Here is a 23,432-nt window from a genome sequence, read left to right on the forward strand (position 1 = left end):
TACCTAACCTGACCTTACACGTACAGAGAAACCCCCCCCCCCCCAGCTCCTTTGCAGAGGCCCTGGACTGCCTATTTTCTGTACCCCAGGGACCTCTGAGAACTGACCACTGCTAATGGCCCTTCATTCCGTGAGGGAGATTTTCTCCCCCAGAGTTATTAGTTCAGGGCTGGCCTTTGGGCTTCCATCACTCCGAGGAGAGATGCTCCAATTTTCTGTGACAACAAAACTCTACAGTTCTTTTGCTTTAACAAAATAAATCAATGTCTCCTTGCTTTTGTGCAGGAGAGAGAGAGCTAGGGTCCTTGCAGGTCAACAAGGAAGAGACAAGTGGATACTGAGAAGAGAGCAAAACTGAGCGAGCTGTAAGCAGTTGCCTCCAGCAAGGCCAGACATCCAGCCCCTGAAGCACACATGAGGGGCAGTATTCTGGAGACCCTTCCCTCCTCCACCGAGCTTCCTTGGCAAAGCCTTGCTACACCTTGGGCTGGACCTCTGCTCCCTTCCCTCACCATCCGCAAAGCCTATAAGTTGAAAGATATTTCACAGGTTAGGGCCTCTTCTACACAGCTGTCTAGTTTATCCCTTTAGCTGGCAAGATTGCTTCTAACAAATCCATAGATTGAACTCGCAAACTCGTCAGCTTACACCGGGCTTTTCTTCAGCGTTCCGTTTTTGTATAAGGGTCTTAACAAGCAAATACCCCGGATTATCCTAATCTTGCTCACCCTCTGTGTGGCTGCCAAGCAGAGGACTGCAGGCAAACAAACGGGGTTTGCTCAGATCAGACAGGAGAGAGGGTGTGTTTTGGCTCTTTTTTTCTCCTGGTCATTATTTGCCCCTTGAAGGTGCTCAGACCTCTAGAAGTCGAGTGGAAATCCCATGGCCAGTGGGCCTCTGCTTCAGATCTGGGAGGGCAATTGGGTTTTTATTCCATAATTAGACTTTTGGCTTCAACCTTCCCTATAGCATGAGGTGAAAGATCTGAGGGTTTTGGAGATGGTGGAGACTGGGAATTGAAGTGATAGTTTAGCTGGGAATTGACCCTATTTTGCTAAAAAAAAATATATATGAATGATTATAACATGGTGTTCTGAAATATGTATTCAGCAGAGGACTGGCCAAATCAAACTATTTCACTTATGCATTCTTGCACATGTTCATCATTTACTTGTGGGGAGGACATTTAAAATGGACTGTCAGCAATTTCAATTGTACGATTCCTTATTGTTAACCATAGTCACCCTGTCATACAACAGATCTCTTGAATTTCTTTCTCCTGCCTAACTGAAATGTTGTATCCTTTACTCAACATCTCTCCAGGTCACCGTGGCCCTCACTTCTCCCAGAGACTCTGGGATTTACCATCCTACTCTGCTTCTATGAAGCGGATTTTTAAAGATCTTTTGTGTCAATGAGATCACGTGGAAAGCTTTGTCTTAATTCTTAATTCTGCAGGAAGGAGACAGCATCCCTGAGAAGTCAAGGACCTGGAGCCACAGGTGACTGGACATAGTCAATTGAGTCCAGAGTGGGCACCTTAAATCTCCTGACCGAGTGCAAGGCTGTTCTTGTTTCACTATAATGGGTGCAGAGCACAGTGGCATGGGACAGGAAGGCAGACTGAGGAAGGCTGCAGCTGACCACTGACCTCTGCACTATTCCCTGCCCTGTCTGCCTAGAACTGACTGCATATTGTGGTCAACCTGTACCAATGGCTGTCAAACCTCCATGGGGTTCTACAATGCATCCCTAGATGGCCTGAATTGGTAGGCTGGGGTTTAAGGAGTGGAAATCTGCATACTTGACAAATCTCCAGGACACTGCCACAAAGAAGGCCTATGGGCTTTACTTTAGGCTGTGGTGGTTTACATTCAGATCAGTCTCAGATCCATCTCAGTCCTCTGAAGTTATACACTGGATGACCAAGAGTGGTGGCTTTCAGAGACTGATGAGGCAAGTTCAACTGCGTAGAAGAGTTAAACAGGAATTTAAGTGTGAGATACTCGGAGGTCCTGGAGTTGTGGAAGCCCATTCTACCTAAGAGCAATGAAAAGAACTCTACATATCACCTAGCTAAACAACCTGGTTCAGTCTCAAGGTGTAAGTTACCAGTAAACAACTCTGGAAAACCAGGCAGCAGAGTAATCTCTGGTGTTTTCTATTATCCCTCCAAATGTCTTTTCTACTTTGATAACAGTTTGAAAAAAATCTGGGAGTGATTATGTATGCAAGCATACATTCATGCTATACATATATGTATGTATGCACATATGTGTGTGCATGGGTATGTATGTATGTATGATATGGGATTCAATCCCGGGCCTTACATATGTTAGACAAAAGCTCTGCTGCTAATCTGTACCTCCAGCTTTTTCAAAATTTTATTTTAAGACAAGGTCTTACTAAGTTGCCCAAGCTGGCTTTGGACTTGGGGTCCTTTCGACTGAGCCTCCTGAACAGTTGGGATCACAGGCTCGGGCCACCCAGCCCAGCTACTGGAATATTTTTTAATACTTTATGGTGATCAGTAGAAATGGGTAAGGACAGAGCTTATTCACGGCTAATTCATTTCTTTAAAGGGAAAAAAACAGGGTATAGTTCAGTCACAGCTGAGGGAGAAATTTCTTTTGTCGAATACTGAGAATAAACCAATCACGGGTACCTAGGAGAAATTCACACTTAAGACTTTGAAATCCATTATTACCTGGGACTCTACTTCTCCCAAGCCATTAAACTTTAGTCTGGACTTCCAAAGTTCTATTAGTCAAAAAATTTTAAGTAGGCTCTTTTCCCTACTGCTATCCCCTTGAGGGGAAAAAAAGGCATCATAATAAATACTGGCAGCATCAGAAGTAATCAAAAATTAAATTCTCTTTCCAGGTCATGACAGAGAAAGTCTCATGAATTTTGAATGCATGCATCGTGGTAATTTCTATAGGATGGAAAAAGGATGGTAAAACACAGCAGAGCTCTAAATTACCTGGACTTCACAAAAAATTAGAGCAGTAACTTAAATCATGCAAGAGATATAGGTTGGGGCAGTGACTGAACTTGTCATTTTTCACCGAAATTACTAAATGGCTGCATAATCAAGCTGGGCTTTAAAAATGAATGGGGGTGGGTGCACGGAGCATGAGCTGGGGAAGCAGGGACACCAGGAGATTAATGACCCACGCTTTTAAATATTAAGGCCTGTATTTATACAGCTCCTCCAGCAGGAACGCTGCCAAGGGAAGGGGAGAAGTCCACACTTAGAGCTGCCTCATTACGGAGGTTTCCACTGCTGGAATTGCACCAGGAGAAAGTCTTGTTTGCTTTGGATTCCCAGGGAGATGGGAAGTTGGCTTCCTGAAATCGGAGGGTAAAGCCTACTAATGCCACTGTTTCACAGGGATGTTTATTTTTAACATAAAAGGAATCAGCAGACCTTGTTAATCAGCAGACCCTCCCACTCAAGGGAAAACAGTGAATCAGCCTGCGAGGCAGGAAGAGGCGTGGTCCAGTCTACACATACACCTGCCCTGTCTCTTTCCTGTGTGGGGAGCGTCTGGGAGGGCACAGAGAAAAGCAAATGGAACTGAAAACAGCGTCTTCATTCCTAGACTAGAGAAATGGTTTCCCAGCCTAAAAAAAGGGGACGAGATCTCTCTACCGAATCTTAAGCACTATGGCAATGGCTGGGCTGTGTCTGAACCCTACTTGTTTCCCTTCAGAGTGTGCAGAGCTGAGTGTCTCTGTGAGTCACTTGAGCACTGCTCAGGGTTGACAGGGATGGATGATGGCACCATCACCATGGAGGTGCTAAGGGCAATGATGTAATGGAGCTGTCACAGGCTGTGGCAAGGGGTTACCACAGGCTGGTGTCACCAGGGATTGATATCATGTAGTGGTGGCTGTGACACTGGCTACAGTCACCATTAGGATGTTGGGTTTGACCATAAATAAGTCATATAACCACGATCAAGCCAAGCCACATGATCTTCTTGTGAACTAAATCCTCTTAGGCTTCTTACTTATCTTAGAAAGAACAGAAAGGCCTAAGGGCTCAAGCGATCTAGGGCCTTATCTACAGCTCCAGCACCATTTCCCCCTCTCCCCTCTCTCATTCCACCCCTTCCTGCTGGTCCACAGACCACCACGCATGTGCTCCAGGACTTTTACTTGCTCTTCCCACTGCCTAGGTCAGTGTCCCCATGAGCTCATGCTCATCTCTCCCTTCATTCAGGTCACCTACACATAGAAGCCTTCAGGTAAACCCCACCTGAAATCCCATCCAACCAGCATTCTGCCTCCTTTCATTTTTCGTTTTATTTTGAGGTACATATCAATTTCAGAGACTTATTTCCTGTGTTCCTATGTTCTCCCCCTGGAGGCTTCTTGAGTGCAGGGTCTGTTTTAACTCCCTGCTCTACAGATTCCGGTGTAGAAGACAGTCACTGATACTATGCTGTGAATGTAGGGATGTCAGTGATGGTCAGAGAGACAGTTGTGGAGCCACTCAAAAGTATCTTTTAAATGCTCCTTTTAGGTCTATGTCTCTATCATCATAGACATTAAAAAGCAGTGGGGTTTTTTTGGGGGGACCACTGTTTCTCTTCCTCCCACACTGAGAGTTTTACTTTGCTTTGGCTGGGAGGCGCCTAGCTCTACCCATCTAAGCTCATGTGCCTCACAAGCTGCATACAATAATTCTGAGCCTTATCTGCCAGCATTAGTAGTATATCCTGGATCTAAAAATGGATGTGGCCTATCACCTGAGATGATTACCTATTAGACACTGCAGATACCCACCCTCCCCAGCATATGCACATACCACCACCATGGCCATGACCATAACCACCACCATCATCACCACTGTCATGAACATAACCACCACTACCACTACCACCACCACCACCATCACCATCATGACCATAACTACCACCACCACCACCACCACCACCACCACCACCACCATGGCCATGACCATAACCACCACCATCATCACCACCGTCATGAACATCACCACCACCACCACCAATACCATGACCACGACCACCACCACCACCACCATCACCCCCATCACCACCATGAAAATTGGGTTCGGTTGCTCCCAGGGGTACTCACATTCGCTTCAATTTCTTGTATTGGGTGAAGGCTCCTGCAGGGATGGATTTGATGGAGTTCTGTTCCAGGCGACTGAGGGAAACAGAACAGAGGACAGTCAGTTAGCCATTCATTTGTCAACGAGTGATTACTAAGGGTCATTGTGTTCTTGAGGACAGTCTGGTGTCTCTGATTAGAAGCCACACATTCTGGTGATAGGAGACAGAGAAAATGCTGCAATGGCCAGTGAGATCAGTTTCTGGAGTGTACAAGGGTCTAAGGATCTTTGGAGAAATCTTAAAAGGATTGTTTCTCCTTGAGGGTTCTTGTCTTGTTTATTACGAGCTGCCTCTAGAGAAAGCTGTAAGAAGTAGCCAAAAACAGTGCCAAAAAGTCAAAGGGAAAAAGGAAAAATAAAGAGATGTCCCATAGCCATAATGCTTAGCTATCATGAAATCATGTAACTATTCAATGAAAATTGAATAGTTGGATAGAAATTTCAACAGCTGACTTCATTTCTTTGTTTTCAATTGGCTGTTCTAACATGGTAGACCAGCAGTCAGTAAGACTGTAGGTCCCCCAGCCTGCTATCCATCACACTGCTTCTCTGACAACCTGAGGCCCGAAAGGCCCAGGCAAGATTGCTCTCCCGGGCTGCTGCTGGAATCTGTGGCTTCAACATCACATGGACTTCTTGAAATGCTTCCGCTCTTATTACTCTGGAAAGAGAAAGAGATGCTGCAGGCTCAGGGCCCAGGACTAGGAGGAGAAGAGGCCGTGAGGAGCAAGTCAGCCTTTCCATTCTTCATGCTTTGATCTCAAATGACTTCCCACCACCAGAACAGGTGTAGTGGGAAACCGGCATGAGCGGGAGGCGGGGTGCTCTATTACAGATGATGAATGGCACCCTGGTCCAGGCTGAGGACTCAGCATCACATTCCCATCCATCTCTCTTCTCCCCGAGGTACAGATCTTTTCATCACCTCCTCATTTGGCACTGATGTTCCCCAAACCCTCAGCTGCAAAGACTTAAAAAAAAGGTGTGAGTGGAGGGGGGAAAGTGGAGGAAGCAAAAGGGAGAGAGGGGAGGAATGGGCTTCCTTGGAGGTTATGTCTAGAGGATGCACATTTCTGGCTGGGCTGAACCCATTCATCTTAAAGAGTAATCCCCGCTGCAGAGTGGGGGAGACAGTTGTATTAATTTGTGCCTCTGCGATCTCATCTTCATTGGGGGAACAGAGTATTTGTTACTGGAACTGCTAATGGAGCAGTTTGCCAGCAATTTTCCCATTTCAAACAACATCTCAGCTGCTAATGTGGAATGGTTTGTCAGGCCTACCCATAATACAGACAAATCACTCTCCAGGAAAAACGAAGGGGAAAGGTGGGGGGAGGAAGGGGGAGGGCGGGTGAGAGGAGAGAGGGAGGATCAGGACAGATCATTCTTGGCTGCTAGATGAATGGAGTCTACAAATGAGACTGCCATGGTCTATTAACAATGTCTTTGTGCTCTGCTGGAGGGGGACAGGAAGGGTTCTTTGCTGGGATTGCAGCTATAGGCGGGATTTGGCTGGTTGATGGGCTCATGATGAGCCACCAAAGCTTGCCACAATGTTTCAGGGACTGTGGGCTACTGGATGCAGCCACCCACAGAGGAGCCTGCCTTGACTGAGAAGTTCCAAGGGCACTGTTATTTTCCAGTTGAGTACAGAGTTCAGCAGGATTTCTCAGCCGAGACAGCATGGATTTCTGGGGCTGCCGGTCAGGTGACACATGCTCTCCAGGAATCCTGTGATTCACCTGCCACTTTGGCAAAGGATTTCACTTGGCTGGTACCTCTAGGGAGAAACCCTGTATGTAATGATGGCAACTCTCTTGGCTTTTGCAGGAGGACCTACTGCTTCCTTCTGCAGGCCAGCAACCTCTGACACATAGACGAGGGTGGGGTGTGAGACATGCTGGTGGTTCTTGGTGCAGTTCCTAACGGATTAATCTCATTTCAGCGATGAGAAAGAGCCAGTGGAGGGATGGGCCAATGAGCAGAGGTGTTAATAATCTGTTGAAAGAGATGATCCCAGCATGGTCTATCACAACACTGAATTTTATTTGTACTATAATAAATAAGAAGAGCTATCATTAATGGAGTCTAATTGATTTCTCTTACTCTTTATGCCTATAAAGCCAACTGTATTTCTCCATTTTCCAGATGAGGAAATGAAAGCCTAGAGGGGTCAAATAACCTGTTTAGAGGGAAGGACCCAGTACGGGGCAGAACTGATGTCTCTCTTTTTTCTATCTGATACACTGCCACTCTACATTTGTGAAAATGGGAAACTGGGAAAAATTTCAGAAAGATGAAATATGGGTATAAATACTGTTAGCCCTTCGTATCCATGGGTAACATACCCACATTCAATCAAGTGAGGTTCAAAAATATTAAGAAAAATTGCATCTCTACTGAACAGGCACAGATGTTTTTCTTGTCATTATTTCTAAACAATACAGTTTAACAACTATTTACATGGCATTTACACTATGTTAGATATACATAATCTAGAGATGATTTAAGTATATGGGAGGATGTGCACAGGTTATATGGAAATACAACAGTATTTTACATAAGAAACTTGAGCAGTGGAGGATTTTTGTTGGGAGTATTTGTGGAGGGTCCTGAAGCAGCTTCCCATGGGTATGGAGGGAGAATTGTACATATAAAATATAGAAATGGAGCACAATGGCATTGCTTTTGGACAAAGAACAAAGAATTCCCAGCTAAGCCTGTGAACCCTGGCAGAGGGCTTATGCTGGACTCTCAGCTCCCCAAGCCTGCTCACTCTAGGGGTCTAGGCACAGGCACTGCCTGCAGTCTGCTGGCTTCTCATGCTGTGTGGATACTGGCTAAACATCCGTCCCTTAATGGAGCATCACAGCTATGATCTGATGGGAATTAACCTTGGCCTAGGACACGTCAGGGATTTGTCCAGGGTGTGCAGCTGGGAGTAGGTGTGACTAGTCTGTGTACCTTAGAGATAAAGTAGAGGCCAGGGCAAGGGTAACAGCAGCAATCAGAGGTAGTGGATTTTAGGTGCTGAGATCAAGCTACCAGGCGCTGTAGTGAGTCTTACATGATATGTCTAACTTAATATTGATGCCCCTCTGGGGCAGACCTTATCAGTTATCATCATCTCCATTTAAATATGAGAAAACCCAGGCAAAGTCACTGCCCAAATTCACAAAGGCAGGAGGAGCTACAGCTGAGACTCCCACTGGGCTTTTCTGATTCCAAGGTCCGGACTCAATCACTGAGCTTTATGGAACTTTCATTGTTTTAGTCCTTGCCAGCTCATCTGCTGGGGAAACGACACCTCTATCACGGAGCAGACCTAAAGTGTGCACATATATGTGTGCGTGTGGACATACAGTCCCTATGCAGCGGGGACCCTTGGTAGGTTAAGTGCATTGCTCAGTCCTGCAGCTTGAAACACGGAGGCAACCATCTAGTCTTCCAGGGGGAGGAAAAAAAAACTTCAGTGTAAAGAACAAAAAGCAGCATTAGCATTTGCAAAAACTGTCACATTTTGAGATGTGTCTGAAGCCAACAGCTGTTTTAGGTCTCTTAACTGGCACATGTGTTGCCCTTTGTCTGGCAAACATTCTTCAGGCTGCAAACTGATTTAATAGGAGTAGCATAAAAACAAACACACAAATCAAACAGCTGAGCATCTTTCTGCACCAGCAGAAACAATGGGAACATCTGATGGGGATTTCAGCCATTCACACTCCGCATTGATTCGCCCTCTTCCTCGGGTGCTTTCCTAATGATCTGTTGTTTGCAAACATGTGACTAAACACAATGTGTGTCTAAGAGTACACAAGCCAACTGATGCCAGGGAGACCGGCAGGGGCACTGCCTGTGCGGGCCACGTCCACCAGTTGCCTGTAAAGAGGGGCAGCAGCTGGGTGGTTGTTCTGGGGGGGCTAGCAATGATGATAACATAATGAACATCTACTGTTAATGGAGGGTTTCTATATGTCAGACCCTGTGCTCTCCCTACCCTGGCTCGCTCATGCCACTCATGTCAATAATTATGAAGCAGAAATGTTTTTAAAATACTCATTTTAGGGCCAGAGATGTAGCTCAGGTGTGTAGCACCTGCCTGGCGAACAAGAGGCTCTGAGTTTTATTTCCGGTACCAAAAAAAATAAAAATAAAAACCCACCCCAAAACTATTTTATAGATAAACTTAAGAAGTTGTGGTACAAGAGGTGAATTCGCCTAAGTTCAGGTAGCTAGTGAATGCTGACCTAGACGCGAATCTGGCTTGGTGTGATGCAGACAGTGCCTGGGTCCATAATTCCTAGGCTGTACTGTGCCTCCCATAAATGCCCCTTCCTGGTTTCTTAACTTCTCATCTCTGTCAGTGTTTGACTTTGGAACTCTTGTGAGGATGCTCGGGTCCTGCTGAAGGGAGACAATGCCTTGCTTATCCTTCCCCAAGTCATCTCGGGCCATTTGGTTGGAGACCAGACAATGACTCAGCCTGAAGGTCCAATTCCTGATGCTTCCCTATGCTTGGCACCGAGCTGGAGGAGAAGGTCCTTTTCAAGGTTGTGCTCTGAGCTCGACTTCCACAGTATCTCACTCGTCTCTCCCTTTATCCTTGTTTCTCACAGTGAGTCCTAAACTCTTCCACTGAGTTTGAATGTTTAGTTCACAGCAAAGATGAGGCTGGATGATCAATCTGATGCAAGCCACCTCTAACTTCTGTCTGCGGGATACCTGCAATCACCTCTGGAACATAGAGGTACGGATACGGCACAGATTAATTCTTCTGATCAGATGCATGTGCACAGATACCTACAGATGATATCTTTTTATCTTAAAAAAGAGCAGCATGGGAGTCTGAGACTAAATCATTCTATCATGCTGCATATGTGTACGTGGGCATAGGTTTTGCTTTCTTGATTCCATTTTTCTTTTCAGAAGCCTTCTGACACTGTGTTAACTTTCACACATTTTCTTCGATCTTCATGGAAAATTTCTAGGTAGATTATGATCACGCCCATTTTGCAAAGGGGGAACTAAGTGAAGCATGAGATGTTAAGAAATGTACCCAATGTTAGAGGCATAACGAGGACTCAAAACTTGCAAGGCTATTGGCCCCAGGGCTGTTGGGAACCACTGTGTTGCCAGCTATGCTGCTTCGTATCTACCCGTGTCCACCTCACTCCATCTCTCTGCCTTCGCCTGGCACAGGCGAGGAACACGGGGTGCTCTCCGCACATTTCCGAGTCACTGGGCTTTGTGGTTTCTAGACAGCACTGGCTCTCTGGTTGCTTGCTGGTTTATTTTGTCTTTAGTTCACTCTCTTTTTTTACCCCTTCCGGTGTGCAGTGCAGGTACCTGCTATTGTTAAGCAGCTGCCTCCTCATCTCAGACAAGCAATGTGATTGAAGGGCTCTTCAAGTAGAGTTTCCTCTAGAGCTTTTGAAGGCCCAGGAGGGAACCTGAAGACTCCAGAACAAAGGAGTGTGTGGGTCTCTTGCTGTGCCCCAAATCTCATGGCTGGGGACTGGAGCTGGTTCAGGGAAATATCAAGGAACACTGTGGACAGTGCCCTTGACAGAAGCTGAGTTTCGAGGAAAATCTACAGTGAACCATCTCACTGTAGGTTCTCTGGAAGAAAGCTATTTTTAGAGGAATTGGCTCTGGTATGCGAAGAGACCAGCACACACTCCTCTGAGCTGCCTTGGCTTTGGAAAAAAAAAATCTAAGAGAGTCTGCCAGATTGCTTTGCATGAGAGATAGGTACCCTTTCCAAATGTTGGAGAGTGCAGAACCTCTCCCAAGGTTAAGGCCACTGAAAAGAATCATTAGTAGCTCAGGATTGAGTAAAGAGAATGCAGAGCCTTAAATAGTACCAGGCATTCTTAAGGGTATGTACAAATCTGGATTCTATAGTTGGTCGTGGGCCAGAGGTGGAATTCTCAGTATAAAAAACAAAAAAGTCATGTTTGGATGTCTTCGGCATCATAAACCAGACACTGCTATTTCTTCTGGGCGTATCCTGCTGATTCAACTCTGTTCCCTTTTGTTTTCCTGTCGTTCCACTGGTCTCCTGATCTCCGCTTACTGCTAAGAGAATGCATTTTAGCTGCTTTGGAGACTTGGAGGCTGCCATGCGGGTCACCAGGCCTGACTGTATGGCGTCAGAAGCAGGAAGTCTCTTCCTTCCGCAACTGTTTTCCATATTACTACTTGAATCGCCCTCCACAACGTAGAGACTTGCCTCATCTGCTTCAGCTTCTCAGCTACGTTTCATCGCAAAGGAGGAATGAAACAAATACAGCAAGAAGAGTCCTGTGCAATCCATCTGGTAGACTGTGGGTGCCCAGGAGCAGGGGCAGCCTGATGACTATGTCTGCATACATTTGCATGAAGATGAGCTACTCCCAGGTTCAAGCAATGATGCATGTGGTGGCAAGCTTCCTTCTAGAGCTCATTCTCTCTAGCTCATTCACCACCTTGTGAAGAACCAGCTTTCTGTCCTCCCTCCCCCATCCTTGTCCCTTCTTCTGTCCTCCTCTCTTTCTTTCTCCTTCCTTCCTTCTGTATTGGGAATTGAACCCAGGGCCTTCGCAATTCGCTATCTCCAAATCCCTTTTTTATTTTGAGACAGAGTCTCATTAAGTTACCCAAGCTGGGTTTGGATTTATGATCCTGCTTCAACCTCCCAGAGCTTGGGATTAAAGCCATGTGCCAGCATGCCTGACAGAACTGACCTTTCTTTATGAGAAATCTGCATTGGTAGCTCCTGCTCTTAGACTATCATTGTCCCTAATAAAGTGGTGCTGAGTGTCATAATTGTGGTTAAATGAGAACATTCACTGCTAACTGAAGATGGCCTGTGCAGGCACCCTACAGCACACATCCGTTTAGCCTTCTTAGGAACCATTAAGGATACACCACTAAGTCTTAAACCTTTCAGTGGAGGAAACCAAGGCACAGTAAAGTTATTTGCACCCAGTTGCAACCCCAGGTGCTTGGGAGGCTGAGGCAAGAGGACTGCTGTTTTGAGGCCAGCTTGGACAACTTAGCAAGACCCTGTCTCGAAATAAAAACGGGGTTAGGGGGTGTTGGGAGGACGTAGCTCAGTGCTAGAGTGCCTTTAGGTTCAGCCTTCAGTACCGAAGGAAAAACAGGTCATTTGCAAACGGCCACAGGCAAGGCAAGCACTGGGATGTGAGTCTGCCTGAGTCCATGGCCACGTGCTCAATCACCTGCTTGCTGTCTTATACTCTGGTTGGGTCAATCATTCCTAGACTTTGGGATTTTATAGGTTCCGCAGTTTCTTTTACTTTTCCAGTTAAGTCAATGTATGTGTACACATAAATTTATGATTATATAATGACGTGTAATTATACACATATAGAACATGTATATATTCTTTCTTCAGTGGCCGTAACTAGGGCAGTGCTGGGGATGGTGGCATATACCTGCACTTTTAGTGTTTGGGAGGCAGAGGCAAGAGGATCTCCCTGAATTTGAGACCAGCCCAGGCTACACAGTAATTTCAAGACCAGCCTGAACTACATAGTGAGATCCTGTCTCATAAAACAAAGCAATATAAAAGGCATATGTAATAAAACAATAACTGAGTAACAAAATCCAGGAACTGAAAGGCTGTTCTCTCAAAGTGAATATAGAAAAATATCACTTTGTTCTAAACTTTCTCACTTTACCACGCACTGGGAAAAACTCCATGATAAGCAGACAGCCCTTTGGCAATGACTTCTCTAGCTTATCAATGCCGCTGTTAAAATTTAATGTCCAGATGTGAGCCCCACCATCCAGGTACGGGCTGGCCTGCCTAAGGTGCACCTCCAGAGTGAATATTTGTAATTTCCCTCGCCTGGAGACCTGACCTATGCACCTGTGAGACCTGAACAATGGGCACAGAGGTACGAAGCCAGCAGAAGGGTGGCCAGGCACAGGGCTCCCAAATCACGGCTGGGCTGCGGGCTGCTGACCACAGCTTGAGGACTTAGAGATTGGCCTCTTCTATCGGATGTGGGTTTGAAACTTGGCCAAAGGAAGGTCGATGGTTGCCAGAGAAAAAAAGATAAAAGCTGGCAGATAAAAGGAGACAGGAACTAAGGAAGGCAGTGAAGAATGGTCTTTGGGACTCTGCCATGAGATGGGGACCGGCAGGAATCCCATCTTGAATGTCCACCTTGGAGGCCAAGCGCCATGTTGGTGAGGGGAGGTGAAGAGGAGCGCTCCGAGGGAGGGGATCACGGGGTGAACTGGGCGACAGGGGCAGGAAGTGGAGGAGAAAGGTCCTGGCAGGGGAGAAGGAGAGAAAAGAGACAGGAAGGAGGGAGAGGGGCACGATGACAGGCGAACGGTGCAGGGAGGGCAGCCCGAGGAGAAAGGGAGCCTGGGTGAGCGGGAGGGGTGAGGGGGGCGCGGGCACGGGAAGGGTCGGCCCATTCTGTGCTGGGGGAAGGAAGCCTGAGGGCTCCACCAAGGCATGGAGGCAGGAGAACATGAAAAGCTGCTCCCTGCAGGAAGGCTGTGGAGGCACGCGTTGCACCCACTGGGCCTGGGGAGGTCAGCTTTAAAGCGAAACAGAAACAATGGCGAAATAGAAGAAAGAAGAAAGTAGAACTCCACCATGTTACTTCCACTCTAAATAGGAGTAAAATGAGTCCTTAAAATGCCTCATGGTCTGGCCTATCATTACCTTTCTGACTTCATCCTCTGCTGCCTTTCCCTTTACTTGCAGAATTCTAGCTATGCTGACCCTTGGCACGCCAAGCACACACCCACCTCAGGGCCTTTGCACATGCCTTCCCTCTGTCACACTCTTCTTCCAGATAGCCATTTCCCCCTCACTTTCTTTAAGTCTTATCTTTGTTTCATTTTCCTCCAAAGAAAATTTACCATCTTCCAGCAGATTTATATCATTTACTGTTATCATTTATCCATCTCACCCCCACATACAAAAGTCACAGAGGTAGAAATTTTGTCTATTTTGTTCATTGCTGCCTCTCCCAGTGTAAAACAACGGCCGCAACACAGCAGACTCACAATCGGCGTTTGCTGAATGAATGTATGAATGAATGAAAGAGCCAATGGGCCATCTGTTGGAATAAATCAGGAATGAGAACACAGATGGGGAAGGAAGGCAGAAGAGGAAGAGATGACGCAGAAGCAGAGAGGCCAAGGAAATTCAGCTTCTCCTGGGGGCCTCGATGTCACGATGTTTTCAGTTAGAAAGGGTACAAATAGCGATGTCCTCAGTAAAGCCACCAAAGGTGGAGGCCGGCAATGAGAACAAGCATGGTCCTTTAAAGCATGATCTTGAGGTCAGTGCTGACTGACACCCTGCTCATTCAACAAGGCCCTGGCTGTCTTCTAATGTACGAAGGCAGGCTGGGCTAGGATGCGCTGCATGGACAAACACGCTGACCGCAGCTCTGACCTCCAGCACACACACGTGACCACGCACCGTAGTGTCTGACCGGAGATCGAACACGTAGGACAAAAGCCTGCAGTGCTTTGAAATGAATGACTGCTCCGTCCCCTTCTCAGGCAGCGGCAGTGCTAGACCAGTTCAGCTTTTGTACTTCTTCCACCACAACACTGTTTTATAAAAGCCTTTATCCATGTGCCAAGGACTGTTCTAAGTGTTCACATCCAGTGTCTCATTTCCACTGTGGCCCATCGAAGGATAATTCTGACATTAGGACATTATTGTAGACGGGAAAACTAGAGCTGAAGAGCAATTATTTCCCTCTGATCATATGAATAGTTCACGGGGGAGTCTGGGTATGCACACGGGGTAACTCCAGGGAAGGTCTGGCCTGCTCATTGGAAAGGACCAGACAGAACATATAGTAGGCTTTCAACACCACTGCCAAAGAATGGGCCTATGTAGTATATGAACGAGTGTGGGTGGATGTGTTCTAATAAAACTTTATTAACAATCTCATTGTTTCTCTTTCGTGAGAAACTCAAAGGGTACACAAGGGGCACAATGGAGGATAGATAACGGGAAGTAGGAAGAACATATTTAAATAGCAAATGGAACAAGGGAGGGGGAGAGGGGAAAAGGAAAAGTAGGGGGAAGAGAATAGAAGGAAACAAATAGAAATAAAGAATTTGTAAATGGGGAGGCAAGGAGAAATGAAGGGAGGGGAGGAGCGTGGGGAAAAAAGAATCAAGATATATTATATGCAGGTACAAATTCCCTATAATGAACATGACCAATATATATAACAATATGTACTAATACAAAGCATTTTTAAAAACTGTATTTACAAAAATAGATGGTGGGAGTATTTGGCCCCGGGCTGTACCGTGCTGACTCTGTGCTCCTGACCACTGAGCTATCTTGCCTGGGGCAGCAAACAGATGCCTGAGTGGTTCTGATGGGCGGCTTTAAAAATCCCAATATGCTGATCACCTAACAGAAGACTGGTGGGGACACAGAGGTGAACCCACCTGGGACAGAGGTGGCAAATTGGGTACTTACATTTCAACGATGCTCTCTGGCAAGTTGGCAGGGATTTCGGTCAAGCCCTTTCCTCGACAGTCCACGATGTTATTACTGCAAGTGCAGCTGGAAGGGCATGAGAGGGAGTTGGCATTGCAGGACGGAGCCTCTGAATGAGGACCTGTGGGGCCAGAACACAACATCTATTACTCACGTCTGTGTCGGGAGCAAGCCGGCACCAGCTAGCTTCCCCAGGATGCAGACTTGCCTGTAAGTTAGCTGGCAAATGATCACCAACTGACATCTCTCCTCCCCTAGGAATCACAGGAGAGATTCTGACCTTGACCTCACTCTTCTCCATTTGTTCTAACTGCTCTGTGTCCTCACCCTCCCCGGCTTGTATAGAAAAAGGATTCCTCAGTGTCAGTCACTCAAGAAACTATGCCACTGGAATCAGAGGGCCGCTGAGACAGACAGCTTTTTCAGGGTGTTCAACATCTGAACGGTGCCCTGAGGTTTTGACTTTTACTCAATGGCTGATGAGTGTATATTCAACTTTTTTTTTAAAAAAATTGGTTGGAAGCCGCTGGAGATATCAAAACAGAGGGAATAAGATGGTGGATTTTCCCCATTTGGGGCACTGTCAAAATGTTCAAAATGATGTCAAAATGTTCCTACATTCACCAGCAGTGATACCTAAGCCATTTCCAATTAGCTTTTATATTTATAATACATGCAAATAAACTTCTTTCACTAGAAAAAAGGTAGCTGAGTTGCTCCATATTTTGGAGTCAGTTTGTCATCTCATTTGAGGTAATAATCAGTGTGAATTTAAAGCAAAGTGAGAAAAACCTATACAAATGGCATCCTCGGAGCTTATTTACAAAGCTAAACACAAATATATCCATCACTAATCTTACTCAGGATTCACAGTCACTAAGAATCTTAATGACTTTCTCTGGTGGTCACAGCAAATCCCAAATAAGAGAAACGCATTTACATATTTTAAAGACACTATAAACATTCCCATGCTTTGATCACTACCTCAAAGTGAGGTAAGAATCTCAAACACATATTTTTCTTGTTGTTGTTGGTTTAAATTGAGTGTTATGGCCTAAAAGGGAAACCCCATCCAGTGGGTCTCCCAGGGCCCATCTCAAGCCTTTTGGCTCTGGCCAGCAGTGGCCCCTTCAAAGTGTTTCCATATCTCCTCCTGAGCAAAGGGCTCTAGGCTGAGATCAAGCTCGGACAAATTCCACAGATCCCCTCTCTCCTTGCACATGGAATCCTTGGCTGGTGGCTCTTGGATGCAGATTAAATATGAAAGATGGAACATATCTGCAGGGAAAAATGATTTATGGTTTGGCTTCTGTTCATGGAGAAATTAAAGCCAGAGCGAATGTAGCTACAGTGGCTGAGACAGATGAGCGATCAGGCTGGGAAAAGTCCTCATGCGGACATGGAGGGTCCACCTCCACATTCAGTATGCCCACAACCCCAAGGGAAGACCTTGCTGTAGGTGCTCAAGTTGATGTCTGTGGGCTACTCTGGGATCTCAGAAAATGCCAGTCCAGTGCCCAGAGATTCTTATTGTTCTTTGAGATCACATACATATAAAACAAAAATTCTTAAATATCCTCTTAGCTGGGATGTTTGAGAACATATTTTCATTTGGCATACAAAGACTTAAAAGTCACAATGTTCCCACTACAAGAGCCAATGGAGACCTAGAAAATGCCAAAGAGCTGATGACTTACACTACAATCCCAATTGAAACATTCTCCTAACGGTAGTGGAGAGAGCACTGGAAAAGGATTCATATTTCTGAGAAAGTAGCAACACAGAGACAGTAGATCAGGAACGAGAGGGTGTTGTGGCAGACAGTGTGGCCTTTGGAATCTCTGTCTTGATCTGAATCTTGGTTCCATTCTAATTCTTATTTCCCTGTGCTTCTGTTTTCCCCATCCATAAAATGGGGGAAATCACGATAGCTATTTCACAGTATGGATTGTTGTGAAGCTGAAAACAAGGGAAGTTGATGCATGAAAAAGATTTAGAACAATGTCTAGCACAGAATAAGAAAACGCTTAGTGATGTTACCTGTTGCCAGTATTGGGTCTTGCTTTATCACTCGATACTTGCAAGGTCTTGGGCAGGGCATAGTACCAGTCTCTGAGCTTCTCTGTTTCCATCTCCCTGAATAAGGAGTTCTGAACGCTATGATTTCTGAAGTCCTCCCTGGGACTACAGGCCAACCGCTCCTGCTCCTCAGGAGCACAAGAGTAGAGCAGCAGACACTTAGCACAGTGTTTCCTGCTCCGCTCCACCTCGCTTAGTGGGCACACGGAGTAGCGACAGAGCGAAGGCTCCCATGTACCACTCATGCCCGGAGGAGGCCGGGAGCAGTGGGCCTGGGTCCGGGGCTTTTGAAGTGAAGTACAAGGTGCTATTCACTGAGGAAAACAGCCACACCTGTGTGCCCTTCATGTCAGGGAAAGTTGTACCTGGTCAGACCAGGCCAGGGGGCACTGCTACACCCAGCGCCATCCTGTTTGGGAAACACTGGGGCCTACAGTCTGAGGTCTTCCATTTCCGCCCTTTGAGGCAGAAAGATAGAAAGGCAGGCCCCCTCTTGATTGTCAGGATAGTAACTTGGATGGTGCATATTAGAAAATGTGGGAGAAAAACTTATTCGAGGCTCCTATTGGCAATAAGAAGTTTTGATATGGAGTTTTTTTTCCTTCCTCAAAGCTGCCTTTTCTGATTGCTGTGGAGGTGAATTCTATTCTAAACCAGGCCCAGGTGGCAGTGTTGGGTCCCCCTGGGAACTGGCTGGGCCTTTCCCAGGGTGGCTCTGATTCAGTTGGCCGCATGCACTCCATTTCAAGGGATGTTGTCCAGGCAAAAGTCTTTGAAAAAGACTGCTTAACCAGGTCACTAACATCACCTTTAATTACACAGAGAGAATCGACGGTAATTACAGCCTCTGTCAGCACCTTGGGCTGGCGGCTCCCCAGGCAGGCATTCATGCACGGGAGGATGGCGGGGATGTTATCCTCTACGTTCCAGATGGGGATGAAAGACAGGTTCGCTTCCTCTGCAACTGTCTTCCCCGATCCCTGGCAGTGGAACACGCCCATTTCACACGGGCCCGCGTGCCTGCAAGGGACCGGAAAGCCCTTCCCCTTCACTCTCTGTCTTGGGACACACTGAGACCAGAATGCAGATTCTGTAAAGACAGTGACTTTTTGGAGTCTTAATCATTCTTGTATTCTGCGTGCCTCAAACAGGGCTTGACCCTCAACACGAACTCAGTAAACACACACGGACAAATATGAGGATGGACACGTGAAAGAAACTAGCCCTGAAACTGGGGCTGAGCTAAAAGCTCACCCCCCAACCGGTACAGAGGTGCACGGTTCTTCTGGAAGGGCTCCCCCGGTTTCTGAGTGCCCCAGCTCTGGCACAGAGTAGGGACTGTGAAGTGGGGAGCTGAAGTGGTCACAGAAGATGGACTCTCCTGCCTGACGCTCGTTTTATCCACTGTGGCTCTCAGGCTGGCACATTTATCAGTCACCCAGGTTTACTCATAGGCTTCTCCTGCCTGCAATGTGTGGTGTCAGCAAAGCCCTCCCTCCTGGCCCTTCCCGAGCACACGTTTTGGGGCATCAAGGGCAGGAGGACACACCTACCCTCCCAACAAACTAACAGCACCACAATAAGCTGGGAAACAGAGAGGAATGAGAACCGCATTTCTGTACTGGGATAGAAGAAAGCTTTCTACCTGTCTTCAATGAAAGGAATATCTAGCTGGGCATCTGCCTGCATGTGTGTGTTCAGGGAATCCACGCTGTCCTCGAGTGAGCCCATCTACTGCAAAACAGTGGTTGCAAATCAAAGCATCTGAATGGACCAGCCCATAAAACCCCTGTGAGCTACTTTCTGCCATGTTTTTCTCATCAATTAAGAAGCACATGTGGGCCTGCTCTTTACTTGTTTAGTTTTAAATAAGTCCCCAAACTATATGTTCTTGAAAGTCTTTCGCTTCACTGAGGTGGAAGAATGTTCTCAGCCAGATGGGGCAGATGGAGATGCGTCTTCCCCCCGGGGAAGTCTTCATCATCACTTAAATTCTGGACTCTTTGATTCAAAGCCAAAGGTACTTCTGTGACAAACCAGGTGGAAACTAGTACATGCAATGTTCAGATGTCTCCCAAGACTCCCAGGACAGTGCCTGACATCTTGAGGGAGAGCAGGGGAGAGTGCTGGGGAAGGGTGATGTCGGCCCCATCCTGCTTGGCATTGATTACCAGAAAGAGGGCACTTGCAGACCGAGAGGGTAGGAAAGTATCCCCCAGCCAAATCTTTTCCTGGGACAGTTCTAGTGGCTGCCAGCATGGGCAGTACGCTATTAGCTCTTCTAACTGTAGAGCTCTCTCTCTAGTTCTTGGACAAAAAAAGACAGGCCCATGCCAAGGAGTTGGTCCCTGCCCACCCATAACCTCACCCTTAATTCGTTTTCTAATGAGGAAAATGGAGATGATGGTTACACTGGAGGCACATGTCCTGACTTGTCTGCCCAGAGGAAGGGGCAGAGATCATTGAGCTCAGATGAAGACAGAGCCATGGAGATGGCAAGAGAACAGAACCTCCCAAGACAGGACAGAAAATGCCAGGGACACTCTGGTGGCCAGGTTAAGTATAACCATCATTCTCACAAAAGCAGCTAGCACGTACTACACATTTACTACATGCCAGAGACTACATTAAATGCCTTGTACATATTAGATCGTTTGTCCTTATAGCAATTATGATTTATGTTCTTATAACTACTACTCCCATTTCATTGAAGAAAAAAATTTTACAAAGTAAAGATTAAGCAAACTACCTAAGATCATACAGCTACGGGACAACAGTGTTCTGATGTCTGGTCCGTTGTTAGTCTTTCTGTCTCCTCTCCCAGAAAGATAGCCAGAGAACCTCTGCTAATTGCCATGAAATAGAAAGTCACCAGAACCTCAGAGGAGGGAATTGCAGGTTCAGGGGCTGAGATGGACATTGTGTAAATGACACTAGCCAGGGGTGCACGCACTTCTGTTTCTTTCTGTCTGAAAAAAAAAATCACTCAGTAAAAAATAAATCTGATGGTTTCGTATATAGAAATAAATTAATTCCAGTATTCAAATTAAGCCTCCCTTCTGGCCTCTGGCCTTTCAAAAGCCAACAACAGACTGCAATGACAATGGAGCTTAAGCAGTTATGATGAGAATATAAATGAATGTGATTTAAATACCAGAGGCATGATAATTTTGGAAATGGCTAAATAAACCTAATAATCTCATTCTTGCAATGTTCAATTATGGTGCTTTAATTAAAACCTCCTAAGGAGATGGGTGGCTAGTCATGGCTTACCTTAATTATCTTTTTACTTAGTAACTAGTCCCCAATTTATATTAATAAAATGAAAGAAAAGAAAAGAAAGAAGAATAAGAGGAGGAAAGTCTCTTGTTTCTAGGGAGATGAGTATATTTCATTTTTAATAATAAATGAGGAAATATTTATGTATAGGCTATTGGGCTCAAGACTCATCCTAGGAATGGGAACACTCGGAAAAAAATAAGAGATGGCCCCTTATTACTAGAACATGAAAACAATAACTTTATGAACAGATACCATATATTCAAGGCCATGGGCTGAGAAGTGTGAAGCAGACAGGCAAACAATGCACTCAAAATAGTCAAAGGAAATAGGTAATTGATACAAATATTTAACAATAGCCATAAATTATGAACTTTGACTGGTAGAAACTCTCACAGAATAACCAGAAAAGGAACACATGGGAAAAAGAAATCCCTTTTGATGAAAAAAGACAATGATCTGCAATGTATACAATGTGAACTTTTTCTTTGGTCTGTTATCATGAACTTCAACAAAGTTTTGGCCTGAGCCAAGCAGCAAGGAGGAGGCGTGGCTGTGGGTTCTTTACCGCCCAGGCTCCAGCCTCTTTCTCCAAACAAGAGAAGTTAATGGAGAAACCCTTTCAGCACTCACCAAGTAGGCAGGTTCCATAACAGAAAATATGTTAACAAAAGAATAAAAAAAGGTATATTCTTGCACCTTGGTGAAAAACTCCCAAAGCCTTCTCAGGAAGAAAATAAATATCTTCGACAGGAAGGGTAGAGTTGACAGAGATGAATTTTGCCAAAGTGTGCAGCGAGCAAATTTTGGGGGTTAGCAGGAGATAAGGAACCCATCTCCAGGGCTTCTGTGGAGAAATGGCTGGGCTCCAGATGGCTGGATTTAATTCAAAGGGAGATATGGGGACTTGGGCAGGCAGAGCCCTCCCAGGCTGAGTGAGATAAAGCTCTTTCCTATCTCTGGAGTCCTGTGTTGGGTGAATTTTTCACTATCACTAAAGGGCCCGGGAAGCTTTCTTGTACCAGTTGACAGAGACCACTGCTAATAATGCCGCGGGCAGGGATGGCTTAATTGGTGCCCACGCCTCCTTCTCCGGAGCAGATGACCTCTAGATTTTAACAGAAGTTCTTGTCTCCAGGTATCTTGACTGAAGCCTCATTCTAGTTGAATTAGGGAAACAGATGGGATGGGGAAGCATTTGCAGTTTTGCTGCTTCAAACAGCTACTGCCAAGTCCAAACCAAACAGCCTCATTAGGAACCCTCGCTGAGCCCTCCATGGTGTGTGGGGTGGTCAGCACCTGAGTGAGGCCCGTCCTTCTCAGAGCCTCAGTCACACAGTCTGAATGCCCAAGAGGAAGCCTTGCTCCACACCAACTTCACTGGCAAACTACTTTTAACAGTTACAGAGGAGGCAGCACTGTTGGCGGGGTATGCTTTTCCCTCACCCTGCTAATGATGGTGGTGATGGATAGTCAATGCACCACTTCCTCTAGACCATTATAACTGACTGTGTCCTTTGCTAAGCGAACCCCTCACAGCATCTAGCTTTTAATCTATGGGTACTAGGTAATGCATTTAAAGAATTCCTCCCAGCACAGGGCTTCCTATAGGCCGCTGCCCTAAATTCAGGGTGGAGTTAACATACTGATGTGTGGAACCGAAGTTTTCACGTCCTCTAAAAACACCTGGCTTCATAGCAAAGGCTACAGGGACCATCATAAGGGGTGGACTTGACTTCTATAAACAGGGCAGGCATTAAGGATGCTCCTGTATAACAAGATCCACCTGTTAGATCTACCTTTGCCTAAGGGGGGAAATCTGGGGCATCCGCATTTCCAGGACCTTGGAAGGACAGCCCTTACTCCCATGGGTTTTGCATCTTACTGTTGGGTAAAGGGTGTCTTACCACTCCTGACAGGAAGGTACTCACAGGACAGAGTGGCATCCATGGTTGAGCGCTGCATTAAACTCGGCACCCACCTATAATGATGTGTTTTAACATTCTCTCTAATTAGTTTTTCTCACTAGCTCTTCGATGACTCCTGCACTCTATAATTATTCTTTCCCTGGCACTTATGCTGATATTGTACCCTTTGACTAATAATTACACCAATTATAGTCACTATATTTGAATTTGGTGGCTATGTGATAAACGGTTTTATGATACGTGTGTGATGGGAAGTGATTTCTAAGTGGGCGTCTAGGGGAAGCTGTTGAGGTGCTGCTCTGAGACAAGTCAAAAATGTTTTGGGAGATCACATGGTGTCCTGAAGTAACAATGTGATGGGAGGAAGCAGCACAGAGCGAGATGAAACCAAAGTCAGGGTAATTCTTACACAGTACAAACGCAGCCTAAGAAAGGAGAGGGCCAGTCTGCAGTCTGGGAGCACGTGCTGGGCTCAGTCAGTTCTCAGTATTAGAAG

At 46.0% G+C, this 23,432-nt stretch overlaps 1 protein-coding gene and 1 long non-coding RNA gene across 2 annotated transcripts in view; one reads left to right on the forward strand and one right to left on the reverse strand.

The window, feature by feature from the left end:
- Positions 1-11,953, forward strand: part of LOC134471605 (uncharacterized) — a 31,701-nt gene extending 19,748 nt beyond the window's left edge. The window contains exons 2-3 of the long non-coding RNA XR_010041083.1: positions 9,763-9,893; positions 11,230-11,953. This is a non-coding gene — a long non-coding RNA (uncharacterized LOC134471605). The remainder of the gene's footprint in view (positions 1-9,762; positions 9,894-11,229) is intronic.
- Positions 1-23,432, reverse strand: part of Slit3 (slit guidance ligand 3) — a 590,749-nt gene that overhangs the window by 116,454 nt on the left and 450,863 nt on the right. Inside the window, exons 9-10 of the mRNA XM_003473328.5 lie at positions 15,630-15,771; positions 5,110-5,181 (exon numbers count right to left, since the gene is read on the reverse strand). Of these exons, the coding sequence (XP_003473376.2) occupies positions 5,110-5,181; positions 15,630-15,771 (214 nt within the window). The remainder of the gene's footprint in view (positions 1-5,109; positions 5,182-15,629; positions 15,772-23,432) is intronic.

Source organism: Cavia porcellus, unplaced genomic scaffold (genome assembly GCF_034190915.1).
Source record: "Cavia porcellus strain 051 isolate PalLab524CR breed Dunkin Hartley unplaced genomic scaffold, mCavPor4.1 scaffold_19, whole genome shotgun sequence".
NCBI lineage: Eukaryota > Metazoa > Chordata > Mammalia > Rodentia > Caviidae > Cavia > Cavia porcellus.